General features: G+C 39.7%; 1 protein-coding gene across 1 annotated transcript; it reads right to left on the bottom strand.

Moving 5' to 3' along the window:
- Positions 1 to 3,762: 3,762 nt before the first annotated feature.
- THBS1 (thrombospondin 1) lies at positions 3,763 to 16,734 on the bottom strand. Its single transcript, XM_044272796.1, has 22 exons — positions 16,589 to 16,734; positions 14,822 to 14,908; positions 14,140 to 14,717; positions 13,944 to 14,019; positions 13,358 to 13,545; positions 13,144 to 13,257; positions 12,776 to 12,869; positions 11,930 to 12,103; positions 11,402 to 11,578; positions 10,932 to 11,105; positions 10,718 to 10,845; positions 10,474 to 10,626; positions 10,156 to 10,374; positions 9,970 to 10,077; positions 9,314 to 9,473; positions 8,553 to 8,671; positions 7,407 to 7,641; positions 7,067 to 7,294; positions 6,686 to 6,957; positions 6,475 to 6,572; positions 6,034 to 6,173; positions 3,763 to 5,563 (listed from the first exon to the last, which is right to left on the bottom strand). The coding sequence occupies exons 2-22, from the start codon at positions 14,886 to 14,888 to the stop codon at positions 5,556 to 5,558; spliced, it is 3,510 nt and encodes a 1,169-aa protein (XP_044128731.1). The 5' UTR covers positions 14,889 to 14,908; positions 16,589 to 16,734; the 3' UTR covers positions 3,763 to 5,555.
- Positions 16,735 to 16,841: the final 107 nt, after the last annotated feature.

Genomic DNA, 16,841 nt, shown 5'->3' with positions numbered 1-16,841 from the left:
CTGTCGTCCCAGCAGCGACAGAGAACGGATTTGGAAGACTAAGATGGCGTGCTCAGGGGTCTGCACGCCACGGCCGAATTCCTGGAGAAAAAGAGGTGTTAAAAGGGCCATTAGGAAAACAGAACATGTCAAAAACAATATAAACCATTGCACATTAGTGCTCTCTAAGGTGGGCCTCAGTAAAGTCCCGCAATCTACTACTACTACTGCGGGTGTGGTGAGACCCATGGGTCTCCCATGTTGGTGAGATCATGTGTGTGGAGGGGTATAAGGGACCCTCCCAGTATAATGGAGCAGGCTTCCGTTCTCAGGATCCAGTTGAAAGTGGCGTGGGGTGTCGCATGGATTTTCAAAGATGAGCAGTCTGCCATTCTCCAGCACCCGTAATTTTGCCCGGATAGATCAGCTGGAATCGGATCGCCCTTTCATAGAGGCTTTGGCATATTGGGGTGAATGCTCTCCATTTTTGGGAGACTGATGCAGAAAAGTCTTGGAAAATTAGAATGGAGTGGCCTCGTATTTTTAGTGTGCGTAGGTCCTCTCCTGCAATGTTCTCTGGGACGCCTATGAATCTAAAGTTATTGTGGTGCATCCCGATTTTCAAGGTCTTCCAGTTTAGTGGTTAAAGCAGATTCTGTTTCCCTGCATTGTGTTATGGTGTGTCCCAGATTAGATATAGTTATCTCCTGGGCTGCGTATTTATTCTCCAAGTCTGAGATTTTTTGAGAGTTTGTGGTGATCAATTGTAGGGCAGAGTAGATAGAGGAGGGAAGTACCTCCAATCTTTTGTCAAAAAGAGGTATAAGAACCCAAGAGACTTCCTGTGCCACAGTAGAAGCATGGTTAGATTCCTTTTCAGGGAAGAGTGGAGGAGCATATCTAGGGGAGAGATTGGGCGGTGTAATGTCACCATCTTTTATGAGTTCAGCAGAGAAAGGTATATCTGATGCTGGTTGGGAAAGTCCTTGGGTAGTTTTAGGTGTTTTTTTTTTGTTTGCCTGTGGTTTAGACATTTTGGGTTTTGGTGTCTGTGGCGGTTTGAACACAGTGCACTTTAGAAGTTTTGCGTGTGCTTGTAGAAGGGTTTTTGGCCACAAATTTGTCCATAATTTCTATCAGCTCTAAGTCTGGCTGTCTGGAGTTGTGGTTTTGTTGTTAACCTTAGTGGGTGGTCCTCATAAGAATTTTATGACATCAAGAGATGGAGACAAGTATGGAGGGGGTATGTGCCTCGGTCATGGGGATGCAGCCTTGTTGTTTTATGGCCACTGTTAGTGTGGCTGTATGTCCCCCTCCCTGTGTAAGTGGCGTTAGGGAGGTTTGTGCACTGTTGCTGGCCGAGTATTGTGCTGCATGAAGGGAGTTAGAGTCAGGTAGAGGAATATGGACTCAACTGTATGTCCCAACGGGCCGCATGTATGTTAGGTGGCCTATCGCCACGGACCCCCGGATAATGTCGGATGGCGTTCTCCGGATCGTATGTGCCTCAGGGGGTATGTCCCCTCGTAAATTCCGGCATGGTTTCACAGGAGTGCGGCGTTAAAATGCGGTCATGTGTGATGTCCCGCCCCCGGGAGTCTGTCTCCTCACTTTTGTCTCTCACCTCCAGGTCCTGTGGGTGGTGGGTCCAGCGGCTGCCTTCTTCTTAAGGTAATGGAGGCCCAATTCAAAGGTTTTATAGTGCTGTGGTTTTTCATATAGGGGCCCTCCTAGGGTATTCTTTTGTATTACTGACCTCAAAGGTTCTGGAGTCCTCAGTAGTGTCTAGCTCAGGGGTCAGCAACCCCCGGCACGCAGGCCATATTTGACTGGCATGCACTGCGACTCACTGCACCTTTAATTTTTTTAAATCCAGACGTGCTACACAGGGTGCGTCTACTAGGCCCGCCCCACATGCTTTCCGCAGTGCCAACCAGCTACCAGACTCCACTGGGAACTCCTGGCCGAGGAACTAGAGAAACCGTATGTTGTCTCCCCTTGTAACTTCCTGTTAGTGACTTGAGCCCACATGTGCAGCCTGGAAGCGTACTGTCATACGCCAGGTACCATTATTATAGTATGTGTGACTGGATGTAGCGGCCGGCTGGCAGAGGGCACTGCCGCCTGGGAAACTACAACTCCCAGAATTCCATTGCAGCCGCATATGTTTTGCTTGTTGCAGTAGTAGTGGCATAGGTGACAGCAGAGGGTTAGGAGTAGTAGTGGCACAGGTGACAGCAGAGGGTTAGGAGTAGTAGTGGCACAGGTGGCAGCAGAGGGTTAGAAGTAGCAGTGGCACAGGTGGCAGCAGAGGGTTAGGAGTAGTAGTGGCACAGGTGACAGCAGAGGGTTAGGAGTAGTATTGGCACAGGTGACAGCAGAGGGTTAGGTATAGTAGTGGCACAGGTGACAGCAGAGGGTTAAGAATAGTAGTGGCACAGGTGACAGCAGGGGATGGTGTGATGTGATGGGGCAGTCAGATGGAAGGTTGATAGGGAGCTTGGGGAATGGGAGAAGCTTTGTGACTGAATTGTGGTGGGTTTAGGATGGTGAGTCTGCATGTGACTGCTGTGTGTTATGGGGGGACAATGTGGAGCAAGCTTCTGACAACTTTGGGGGGTGGGAGAATGGGTAGCCTGCATGTAACTGCTGGGGAAAATGGGGGGACAAGCTTCTGACAACTTTAGGGGGTGTGGAGGATAGTGAGCCTACATGTTGAGCCTACATGTTATTGCTGAGGGCCCGGGGATGGGCAGCAAGCTTCTGACAACTTTAGGGGGTGTGGAGGATAGTGAGCCTATATGTGACTGCCAGAGGGACCTAAAAGTCTACTCATATGAACTAAAGCTGGATCGCCTTTGCAAAGAAATTCAGGAACAAGGGTCGCATTGAGTGGTAAGTTAAACTGACTATTTGTTTTTTGTCACATACAGTTTGTGTTATATGACTTTTCTGTATTGTCCGGCACGCTAAGCGCTTCAACTTTGATATTAGTTTTTTTGCACTCTATCCGAAAAAGGTTGCCGACCCCTGGTCTAGCTGGTCTACCTTGGCTGCTGGTATGTGAGGTCGAGTGTCCAATTTGTTTGAAGGTCGTTGGCAGTTGGGCCGTTTGGCCGTCGCTCCGCCTCTCCGGGTCTCCGCCTGCGCCAAAAATTTAGCCTGGGAATTTGCCTTCCCCGCCAGGCCTCAGTTGTTATTCAGGGCCAGAGGTCCAGGAAGGGGGTGTCCCCTTTTCGGCAGGGACACAGGGGATCCCCGGCGACCAATCCAGCTGTGAGGAGGGCGATCACGATCCTGTGCGTCTCTAGTCTCCACAAATCGAGGCCGAGGCGCAAATGTATCTCCGATCCCAGAGCGTTTGAGGGCCTCTGAGATGGCTTCCCCCGTAGGCCACAAAACAGAAAGGCTTGCTGGTGGGGTCCACCATTCCCTCGTCGGTCCTTTACAGGCTAGATGCCAAAACATTAGATCCAGCCAGTGGAAGCTCCAGGGAATGGCGTCCTCGTTGTTCAGCTGCTAGCCCCGAAAAAGTGAATGTAATATTTCTTCAAAATAAAACACAATTATCTTGCGTTAATATCTTTTTTGCTCTTTAAGAAAAGTAAAAATATAGTAAAAAAAACCTCAATAATATTAAATAATTAATAAATTAAAATAAATAGAAAATGTATTTTTTTAAACACAAGGTCCCTAAGGTCTCAGTCACAGGATAATGGCTAAAACGGAATATGTTGGTAACTATTAAATGAGTAGAACGAAAAAAACACTTTGACGCTTTTCCTAGATTTAAAATTTTATTTCATATTTGACGACATTGTTCTCTGTACAATTTACACAAAACACTGTAACATTTCAAATGTGTACAAAAGGCATAGTTCTCTCTTTCTTACAAATAGTATACACGGATATTACAAAACAAAAAGAATGGGACAGATATTGCAAAGCTCTCCTCTTCAAGTGCAAAACGGTTTGTACAAATAGGAGCAAGGACACTACAGAAGCGTTTCCTCATAAATTATTTAAATAGCATATCTACAAAAAAAAAATATAATAACCCATAACACTAAACAGCAATACAAATAAAAAAAAAAATCATTTATACAAAAAAAAGCTATGGATTTACTAAAATATAGAAAAAATATTACAATACTCTTTAATACATAAAACAAAAATGAAAAAATACTTTCCTGGGGGTTACAAAGTCATTGTAATTATATACACAACTGATTAACACTACAGTAGATTTTAAATGTTTTTTGTCTTTTAAATATCTCTCGATTTCTTTTCTTTCATCTCGAATCCAAGACATTTTTCTGTTTCTCAGTCACACAATGAGGTAATATTTGTACATGAAGGTTTCATCTGTTGGCTTACTCTTGGTTTTTTGCCGCAGAATACTATCTACCTGCCGTGGCGTAATTAGGGTGTTATATTACTGTATAGAGGCAGACATATGGTTTGCATTTTAACATTTTGCACAGAGAGTGCACTGTACCTAAATTCTCCACCCCTCTTGCCTTGCTCTCCCTCTGGTTCTCCACGTACTATGCAGCCGTCTATTATACAGCTGAAAACACTAAAGACCTAGTCACATGGAGAACCGGTCCAATCTACCCCCGTCTGACAGGTAAGAACAACATCATTACCATGCATCCTGTAAGTCTTTAAAAAATTAAAAAAAAATTTTTTTATTTATACCTGTATCTCGGAATGTATGCCATCAGTTGTTTTTGTCAATGCAATATTTCTCTACTTGACTTTTTATTCTTGCACCAACAGAAATGCATGATATCGAACATCTTACAATGTTTTATTTTTTGCAAAATGCTGGAAGAAGTGCATGTTATATCCGTTCCAAAAAAAAAAAAAAAGGTTTATCTGACACACATTGAAATACTCCACATACTACATTCAGACACTATCATCCAGGCAGTGATACTTTTGTCCACAATGGCCATTCCTTCACATGGATCAGCTGCAACGCTACCATAGCTACATCGGTATACCATGTATTAATCTTGGTGACTCCATAGACAATGACAGGATGTTGTCTTGAAAAATAAAAATAAACTAAAAAAAAAACACCTCTTTTCCTGAATTATTGCAACTCCGCTCTTCTGTGGTCAAGCAACCACTCCAGTAAAATATCAGTTTGTGCATTAGTAGTTTCTTGGTTGTTTGGTTCTGATATTATTGGATAGCCCTCAGAATTTGGGAAATGTTATTTTTCTTTTTATTTCCCAACATTCAAAAACATTCATTTCTGATCAAAATGTTTCCTTCTGTAGGAACGTTTCCTTGAGGCACTTGTAGGAGAAAGTCTTTAGTACCTTGGTAGACTTGGAAAAACAAAATGGAGACCGACCCCAAGGTTTCACACTGAGCAAAACAATACATTAAGGTCTTGTCCGATCCTTTTAGGTTCTTGGAATTGATCTTTTGTTCCAGAAGAAAAAAATAATATCAAAACAAAAAAAGGGATGTAAGAAATTGTCCAAGAGATGGAACAAATCTAACATATATGAAGGTGCTATGAGGTTTCTTAACATTCACTGAATGCATAAGATCTGGATTTATGAATCTGGAAGAAAGAAGAAACAGAAATATGTTACCTAATCAGTATGGGTTAGGTTCCAATATTCTTCTTAAGGGAACACTTCAGGAAAAACTGATGCACTGTGTTATTCCTACTGCAACATCTGAAGGGGTGGTGCATGATATAAGTATTCTGTCTTTGGTGTTTTTTTTAATCCTTATGTCACACACCACTCACCCTGAATGCGAAGTATATGTTTTGACTAGCCTGTCATCCAAAGTAAAAGAAGACAGACTCTTTTTCAGGATTTTACAACTGATGGTCTATCTTCAGTCTAGGAAATTAATATCTGATTGGTGGGGATCTAACACCCAGCACTGCTCCCAAACAGCTGTTTCAGTGTAGTTCCAGTACCGGAGGTCAGTGCCAGACCTACACAGTTTAATCCAAGAAGATAGGCCATCACTTCTGGACATAATTCTGGACAACCCTTTTAGTCTAATAGGTTTACTCACCTCTACATTCATATTTCAGATCTGAGAAAAACACCATCTCTTGTGAGAAGACAAAAAGACCTAGTCTTCCTCCAGCATATGTCTTATCGTAAATTGGTCCTGAGTCGGCCATGATTTTTTTGCCTTCATACATAACAACACTAAAAGGAAATGAGACAAATGTGGTTAGAAATAATCATATCTATAATGATATATGATCGAAAGCAAATAGAATTCTAAGATGACTTCAGAAAAACTAATGTCTATATCTCTTCTAGTTGTACGGTAGATGTAAAATGACTGCTATCAAATAAAAGCAATACATCTTTTCCTAGCTCTTATCATACATGAGTATATCTGTAAACTTAGTATATGAGGTCTTGCAGTATATTTATGAAATTTTAGCCTTGAGCCTCAGCTATCTTTGTTGACTACCCTGAGAAAAAGCCTTAATATTCTTACCGAATGAATCCAGTCTTTGGTCTGTGGGTTAAGTGCCATCTGTAAGCTGTAAAATCTTTCCACCCTGTATTACGAGGGTCATGCCACAAAGTACGAACCTGTGAAGAAAATAACCATATAACTTCATTAATTGTATGTTGGAGCACTGATAGAACCCAATATAATTTTGACCACGTGTATGCATAGAATATTTCTGATAAGATCCACATACCTGTCCTGCTGTGTTTCCAGTATGCCATAAAGCATTACGCAAATGCTCTCCTGGCCCAGTTGTTGAGTTCACAACTTTAATAGAGAGACCAGAGTATCCCTGAGCCTTGGTAGGAGTCATGTCCCAATAAGTTTGGGTTATTTGTTTCCACATGACCACATAAAATCGGCTGCTGGATTGGTATCCAAACACAAAGCCAGCATAATCATCGTCACGCTCAGTGTTAATGAAGAAGGTACCACTGAAGTCTACCGCACTAAACTCATCAAAACCTAATGAGAGAACAAAACAGAGGTTATCTATCTGCTAGGAATTCAGTATCCAGAACTGAATAACTGTTATTGTTGAAGTCTATTATTTTTGACCTGTAAAGATACTAACCAACTGCAAGGCCGGGGTCACAGTTAACAGTCTGAACCAGCTCTTTGCCAAAGTGTCTGACCATCCAGTTGGGATCAATCTGAGATGTTCCTTTAGGATCCAAAGGCACCATTTGGAATTTACGGAAATCGGTTGTACTAATATGTACATTTTCTGGGCAAACATCTTCTGCATCTGGGATGTTGTCATTATCAAAGTCAAATTGACAGACATCACCACGTCCATCACCTGGAAGAAGCAAAGCGTTTTCTTTGAGTTTGATGTATCTTTTCTTTGCCATATACTGGTAAATTCTGAGTCTTATCCCATTTCCATCTACAACTATCAAATTTTGGCTTACCATTACTATCAGTCTGATCAGGGTTGGGCACTAGTCTGCAGTTGTCTTTGTCGTCTGGAATACCATCATTGTCATCATCATGATCACAAGCGTCTCCTTTGCCGTCTTTGTCGTGATCAGCTTGATTGGCATTTGGAATATATGGGCAATTGTCCAGATTATTCTGATGACCATCTTCATCTATATCTTCATTGCTGTCACACTTATCTCCAATAAGATCAGAGTCAGAGTCAGTCTGAAATAAAATAGAGAAAGAGAGAATATTAGCCATCTGATGAAAGTACCTAGCAGACCGTTGACGGTGAGCCAAATGAATATTTTACCACAAATATTTTCTCAGACAACATATAATTGTTGACATGTGTACAACCGAAATATGATTAATGAAGTGGATTTGCGCTACACTGGATGTTCAGATTTAGGATAATAAGAGTGCCATGGTATTAAGGAAACTCGTGGTGCTGCTTTCATGTTGGCATATTAGCTCTTTAGATGATATGCTGACAACAGTGCCTTAGTAGTGGAAATCCCTGGAGCTCTTGGGAATGGAATGACTAAGTCTGGTGTTATACGTAGAACACAGTTTTTGCAAAGATTATGTGCTTCTTGTTTTGTGGGAAATCATCTGTTGAAAGCAAAAATTCTGAACCCTGATGCTATGGAATTTATGCATGTGCTCAGCTTAACACTGAACAAAAAAGTAAGATTAAAGAGGAAGGGCTTTACAAAAGTAGCTAATCCCTGATATGCAGAATGGCACGGACAGGCTGATCTAAACTTGTAATCCTCATGGTCAGCTATCTGCTGATGCATACGACTGTGGAGTCTTCTGGCACTGCCCTAAGAGTGGAACACTTTGGAGTCCAATCTACTGAAACCTCAAAAAGTCAGCAGAACATCACAGATATCATGGAAACCATATGTGATGTTTGGTACCTGCTGGTGAATGTTTCGAACATGATGTCTGAGCTTCATATATGTTGCCATTTAACCAGTAATGAAACTATTACATAACACCATATGGTCTCTTAATATGGTCCAGAGGCCACCTGGAGACCCATTTAGTCTTCAAGGACCAGTATGATCCCACCCTCTGCACCCCCATCCCATTAAATAGTTATGGTTCTGAAAAGAATGACCATTTACCTGTTCTGGATTGTGCTCCAATGGACAGTTGTCGCATTGATCTCCAACACCGTCTTTATCTGTATCCTTCTGGTCTACATTATAGACATAGGGGCAGTTGTCTTTCTCATTAAGTATACCTGTAGAGATATAATGCATGTATGATGTTATTAGAATGTACTTACAGTTAGTTTGAAGGCAACATATAACAAATAAAGTTATTGTATGAAGCAATGCATTACTGTCTAGGTAGCCTAGTTAGGTTTGGGTTTCATCAATAATCAAGATGGATTAAAGGGGTTGGCCGACAAAAAATATTCTACATATTTCAAACCAGAACCTGGATCTGAATACTTTTGTAATTGCATGTAATTAAACATTTAATATAGCAACTGAGATATTCAATAAAATGCATCTATATAGCGCCACCTGCTGTTTGTTCACTTCCTTTTTTTTCCATCCACCTCAATGAGGTGGTCGCATGTGCTCAGTTTAAATATTCATCTGTTACCAGCCATATGTTCTCTAAGAAGATATGGCAGTTACAGGGAAAGAGCTACAGCACAAAGGACATGCCACCTGAGCTGCCAGCGTGAAATGAGGAGATCTCTGGATCCATGTGAGGGACAGGGCTGGTTCCAGCTGTTTTAGAATGAGAATGTCATGTACTGTATGATGTCTGATTTTCATTTTTTACATAAATTGTGGTATAACCCCTTTTAATGTCTCTAGATATGAGCAAATTCTCAATAATCAAATTGAAATAGTGAAGGAATACAAACCATCTCCGTCGATATCAATGGCACAGGCATCTCCTTCTCCATTGGAATCTGTGTCAGCTTGGTCAGGGTTGTGGTTGTATGGGCAATTGTCACAACGATCACCCACGTCATCACGATCATAGTCATACTGAGCAGGGTTGTATATAAGTGGACAGTTATCCTGCAAAAGAATAGACTCCTTTAATGTTTCACCATTTTAACCATGTGTCTCTATGTTTGTCCACTGTAGGTAGGTTTCATGTTTCCCTTTGGACAGTTTTCTTGTTTGACTACATGGATGTGATATTTTTAGCACCAGCAAATGGCTCTGAAGTTTTGTAGGCCGTGCTCAAAAAGCCTCACTTAAATGTAAAACTCTACACATGGGATTTAAGGACGATAACATCTGCTAGTTGCAAAGTTTCATATCCTGCTGTTTTTAAGAAGCTCAGGGTCAATTTCACTTTCAAAGTTCAGTCTATGCAAAATACTTTATAGGATAAAGCCAGCCAAAAGATTTCACAATTTACTGGACAAATTTCACAACCGTATGATATATTCTCCTAGAAAAAAAGCTTCAATGCTTACTTTCCTGATGTTTTGTTTAACTTGGTGAGAAGCCAAGAAACCAAATATCTAAGGTGCTGAAAGCATGAATACTCTCATTGTATTCTTACCCTATCATCTGGGATTCCATCATTATCATCGTCACTATCACAAGCATCTCCAATTCCATCTTTATCATAGTCTTCTTGGCCGGAGTTGGGGAGGGTAGGGCAGTTATCCTAGAAGATAGAATATTGTTAGTAATCTGTTCTTGACAATTTCTCTAGAGCACGATAAGAAGGTTCAGATCCACTTACCTTTTTACAATGATAGGTAGCATTATCAACACAAACGAGGTCCTCATTTGGCCACCCATCCAGATCTGTGTCTTCACCACAAATGATACCATTGCCAGCATATCCTGGTTTGCATTCACAGCGGAACATGGGGTCACTGTAATGGCCAAGGTAGATGCATCTTGCATTCTTGTTGCAGTTGTGTGTTCCATCAGCGCAAGGGTTCTGTGGCTTGCAGACCTAGTATGCCAAAATAGAGGTATATAACCATGAGCTATACTAGTTATATTAAACATCCTACAACCAAATGTTGTTTGTAATCAGAGAAAAGCAACTGACCTGTTTCTTTGCATTGGCATCTTCAATACTTTTGCCAAACGGTTGGGTGCCAGAGTACCGTGGAGGGCATGGGAGACAGTTGTACCCTGGCTCTGTGTTCTCACATCTGTGCACTCCGTTGAGGTTAAAGCAGGCATCAGGCACCTCCTTGCACTATTAGGACAAATATTTCAGCCATTAATATAATATAAATAGCCATCATGATGTGTGTTATAAAGGCTTTATTAAAATGACTGCAACAAACCTCGTCAATGTCTGTACACTCAACACCATTTCCTCTGTAGCCAGGTGGGCAAGAACCACATTTCCAAGTTCCATCAATGAAGCTTGTGCATTTAACTCCAGCAAAGCAGGGATTGGATAGACAGCCATCTTAAAAGAAGACAAGTCATTGTTAGAAGTCTGGCAGAATATTTTCAAACAATTACTAAGAAAATCTTTGCTTGCTAATAGCTTACCAATAGGGCAGTCTTGTTTGTTACAGATCTGGCTGTCAACATTTTCTCCTATGCAGTCTTTACCACCATACTGGGGCTTGGGGTCGTTACAAATACGCTCACGTTTCTGCATACCGCCTCCGCAGGTCAGGGAACATATATCCCAGGGTGACCATGGTCCCCACTGGCCATCAACTGGAAATTAAATAAGTTTATTAGTCATGTTTTCTAGATAAGCTATTCTAGTAAACTGACAGAATAATGCATTCATGGTAGAAACAAAGAAGGGTCTATGAAAGCCTACAACTCCCTCTGATGTGACCTTTAAGTGATCGTCACATTAATTGGACACTGGAAAATTGACACAATAAATCATTGCTTAGTTTAATTTGTGAATTACGCGACCTTTTAGTGAAGCTCGATCATTATAACAATCAAGAAGAACAAATTAAAAGATGACGTGAAGTCACAAAACAATGGAGAATACTCACTTGGACAAGGATCCTTCTGGCATGGCTTGTTCTCCCTTCCTTCTCCAACACATGACTTGCCATTCAACTGGGGAACAGGTGAGTTGCAAAGACGGATTCTAGTGATCTGACCAATTCCACAGGACACAGAGCATGATGACCAAGGAGACCAATGACTCCATCCACCATCTTGCTTAACTAGAAAACATAAAGAATATGTATTTGTTACCCACAACAAAACCTAAGTGGTCGATTCATAAAAAGTATAGGTCAGTAACATACTTGAAACACCAATGGGAAATGTTTATTTTTCCTAAAGAGGTAATGACCCCAAATCCTAAAACCATCAAAGACGCTCACAAGATTAAAAGAACTTAAGGAACTTAAGAAGATTATATCTGAACTTTGGACTATTGTTGAAAAACAACTAAAATGTACATGCAAGATTATAATCACTGAATTCAACATTGTTGGTTTCATAGACAGACACTTCTGCCAACCAATGTCTCTACTAATGGTTGAATCATAATTCAAATCAGATTTACTCACATCGCTTATCACATTCTTGGATATGGCAAGACCTAGTTTGGACTGAAGACCCTTCACAGTTGTTATTAAGACTATCGCAAGATCTTCCTCTCTGTTGAATACCATGACCACATGTCGCTGAGCATGGGGTCCAATCAGACCATGGGGACCAACTATCGTCAGGAGAATCGCTTGCTGTAAAAAAAAATCCATAACATTTAATAAACCATTATATTAAAAAAACTTCTTTCATACGAGACTGAAAAACCTGATCTGGCCTATTGGAGTATAAGTAAGGTTCTCATGGTCATAAATCTCCTGTGCAAATTGTCCATGGTAATGGACAGATAACATGAATTGTGTTTAAATTGAAAGATTAGTTTTATTAAATCCAGACATGTGTGTCTGGGAAACAGACCCATAACTTATGATAATTGGAAAAAGGTTTTAGTAGATACTGTACATGAGGATTTTGGCTCTACAAGTTGAGAATTTGTTGTAGGGGAGTTCCATACATGCCAAGGAGATAGAAATATGAAGCTCACAGGACTGAGCAGGTCTACTGATGTTTAGTACTTGCAGCTGTCCAACTTTCATTGAGAGCTATTTTATCTCTCTCCTGTATCAACTTGTTCAGCATTTACAAGATTAATATCTGCATATTTTTCACTACACCTTTTAAAATGAGATATTAAGCCTGAGGCTTCAGAAGCACCCTCTGAGCAGACAAGAATGCTAATGAATCACCGGTTTGTGTACAACAGGATCAAGAGCTTTACTTTTGTTGCCTCTAAGCCCTTACATCTAAGCTTCATTAGACCACTTTCATCTATGTTTGGTCTGTACAGATATTTATAGAATACTTACGCCAACATCTGGGGCAGCATTCACCATCTGGAATAGTGGCGTTGGTACAGGGAACAAAGGGGCAAGAGACCTTATGGCAAATGGTTACGGAATTCTACAGAAACCAAGACAAAATGGATTTGATCAATATTTATAATTGAATCTGGTTTAAAAAAAGGCACCAAGTTAGACCTTCCTATGGTCACTATCTTTAGACTATACAGAAGGTGCTAGGCCATGTAGGACCTTCTTATGACTGCTGTCTACAAACAATAAACATATTAGGCTATGTTCTTATACTGGATACAAGTTCTGATATTATCCATAATCTATACTATCATAAACCTGAATATAGCTATAGGTGACCATAAGTAAGAAGGAGCAATTACCTGGCATGTACATTCAGTGCAACTATCTACGGTCCACTCATCCATATTGTTGTATTTCACTCCTTTATGTAAACAGCCTGGTGCCACACTAGCAAGCATCTTAGTTTCCTCTCCCTAAGAACAAAAATAGATTAAAATAATTAAAATATGTAATGTCTTAAAGGGTGTCATTGTTTTTTCCCTTTGAATCAGTCAATCACTCTAATTAACTTACCAGTTTTTGGATTCTGTCCTTAAGAGTTGAGATGACAACCCGTAGACCTTTCATTTCCAAAAACATATTGTTCAGGTCGTCGCAGGTAAGACCACATACACCATTGTAGTCTTTTGTCTTGTGACCAATGTAATTGGTGCGGATTGCTGGGCGAGAGTCATTGACTGCATTTTCCAGGTCATAGTTTGCTGTACAAAAACACAATGGGAAGATACTTATTATTTGATTTAATTGAATACTCTAACTATACCTACTGAGAAAAAAAATCTAGGGAAGGAGATAGGAAAGGGTAATTACATCTAAACCCTAAACACTTATCTATTCGATGACTCATAACTTATCCTTGGATGATCTACTCAAGCTAGCCTTTCCTGGTCTACTCCAGTCCTCTAGAGTTGAACTAATTAACTATAGGTGGACAACAATGGTGGTAGTTGTTGGAGGTATTTCCTCATTTTGATAAGCAGAAGTGAAGGTTTATGCGGCATAATGCACAGCAATTAGATGTAATGTTGCAAATCCTCAATATAATTCTACCATTTGTCTAATATATACATGCATGTATTGTTGGACTGGATGTACTTACAGCTGGAGCAGCCTTTGTTTCTAAGAATCACATCCATGCTGGTTCCAAACACAAATCGCAGGTTTTGCAGCACACCCTGTTAAAAGAGTTTCATCATTGACATTGGAATAGTCCATAGCATATAGAGTTATGCCACTTGACAAGTACACATGTGTTCAGATTGATCAGTCACTTGAGTTGTTGTTGTAGGACTTACCTGAAAGTTGTCTTTCACTCCTTCTTTTGCCACCCTAAGTTGGTAAGTGCTTGCCAAATCCCCATTGAGAACATGATGGATAGGCATCTCCAGCTCAGCATTTTCCATCTTGTCACATCCCACATAGAGCTGAGCTCGATCTTCTTGGATGAATAGGGTAATGTTCTTCCAGTGGCCGGTGGACAGCCTAGCTTCCTCAACAGACACTACCTGCTGTTTGTCGTTTTCACTCATACTCAAGTCTAGTGTTCTAGCTTCACCATTGGAGGTTATACTAAAGACATGGCCTTTGCCATCTTTTCTCTCAATAGACAACAGGGCTCCTCTAGTTTTCTTTGTTTGTTTCAAGGTTGCCAACAAGATAAAACCCCGTTCAGCTCGAATTGCATCCAGCAAATCTTGGAATTTATCATCTGGAATTGGTGGTATCTTACTTGGATTTACAATTTTATAAGCCGGGCTTGATGGATCTGGACCTTTTGCTAAAAGGACTCCTAAGGCTTTACGACTACCGATCATACGGTTGAGTCCAGTTAACTCGAACAGGTCAAATACACTGTTGTCATCTGCTCTATTCTCTGTGGGAGAGAAAATATCAAATTTAAGAAGTGTAAGATCTAAATCTATGAAAGAAAATCTATGACATATCAGGAGAACATATAGGGCTCTGAAGTGTTCTTACCTGAAGCTTGCTTTGTGTGAGGGACAGCCAACATGACTAGCAGAAATATTCCTCTCATTACCCCCATTCTGATTAATGTGGTAATTTCTTAAAGAAAAGGAAAAACGGGGGAAATAAAAAATCAGATTTTTATGATCCTTCATTAACAACCATCCTTCAGCAGTCAGCACTTTACATCTGCCTTACATGCCAGGAGTACCATGTGATAATGAGACTATTTCACTAGAAAGGACAAAGCTAGACTGTGGACATGGGGGCAAAGTCTAAAAACAACTACTACACTGCGTACGACTGGAGGGGCTGTAAAGAGATCTCCGATGGCCAAGTTCAACGACATTCACTGTAATTACTTCAAATTATATAACTAGTACGCTGTAAAAACAAAGTATTGCTGGAGGGCAGGGAAGACATAAACCACATTTATTTTAGTACACCTGTGCTACAATATAGTACAGACATAACCATACTATAACTATATATATGGTACATATCACCTGTACTATCTACATATACTAGCAGCAGATACCTAAACTGTGTGCAGCATGCTCTATATGTACTATATACATTTACTAACTATAGACTATATACCGTATACTATATATGCTATAGTATTTTATGTACATATAATAACTATACATAAACTAACTGCAGATACATAAACTATATAAAGTATACTATATATGCTATAGTATGTTATGTAAATTTAATAACTATACATATATATATATATAAAAATTATATACATAAACTAACCGCAGATACATAAACTATATAAAGTATACTATATATGCTATAGTATGTTATGTACATTTAATAACTATACATATATATATATAAATTATATACATAAACTAACCGCAGATACATAAACTATATAAAGTATACTATATATACTATGTTATATACATTACACAATACTGTAATATACATATACTAGCTGTACATATATAAACTATATACATGCTATATATAGCAGCTTACGTACATTTAATAACTATACGTATATAAATTATATGCATAAACTAACTGCAGATACATAAACTATATAAATATATGTATATAATATATACAGTACTGTAATATACATATACCAGCCCTACATATATAAACTATATACAGTATATTATATACATTTACTAACTATACACTTTATACTGTATACTAGTATATATGCTATAGTATGTTACATACATTTAATACCTATACATATATAAATTATATACTGGCTGCAGATACATAAGCTATACACAGTATACTATATCTGCTATATATAGTATGTTCTGTACATTTAATAACTACACATATATAAATTAGATACAAATTCTAGCTGCACATAGATAAACCATATACAGTATACCCTATATATTAACTATACATACATAAGCTATAAACAGTATATTCTGTATACTGTTACGTACACACAATTGAAATAAACTATATACACATATACTAAATGTACATTAATACGATGAACCCCAGGGTGTCATATATGGTTATAAACTGGTATACTGGAGAATAATTAATATTCATGAAGATTACACCAATAAGCCCAACGCATTCCTGTATAGAAATGCCTATATTATAGCAAAGTTATCCTCAAGCGGCATAAAACAACTAAAAAGTCACACATCCAATACTAAAAAAGAGCCAATGAATACATTGAGTCTAGGTGCAGATCTAGGCGCCAGCAACTTCAGGACCTGCTGATCTTGAAGACATCCACAAGCATCTAAAGCATGGTAAAGAAGAGCCTAGAGAGCCTCTTACATCTCCTTGTGCCGGGGGTAAGTCCTGTCTTCTGCAGTGCTGTGTAGTCCTCTGTGTGTGCTCTGCAGGCGTTCTGATCTCTCAGCTCCTCTGCTCTGCCTATAAAGGAGCCTTTACATTCCTGGAGTGTCCCCTTGGCCAATCAGCATCGGCCGGGCAGGAAACGGGCTCCTGTTTATTCTATTACCTCACAACATGAGGGAGAGACACAACTATCACACAGGCTGCCCATTCCCCTCTGACGCATGCTGAG

The sequence above is a fragment of the Bufo gargarizans genome, chromosome 11 (assembly GCF_014858855.1).
Source record: "Bufo gargarizans isolate SCDJY-AF-19 chromosome 11, ASM1485885v1, whole genome shotgun sequence".
Lineage (NCBI taxonomy): Eukaryota > Metazoa > Chordata > Amphibia > Anura > Bufonidae > Bufo > Bufo gargarizans.
The sequence above is the reverse complement of the archived record's forward strand: the minus strand, read 5'-3'. Positions and strand labels throughout refer to the sequence as shown.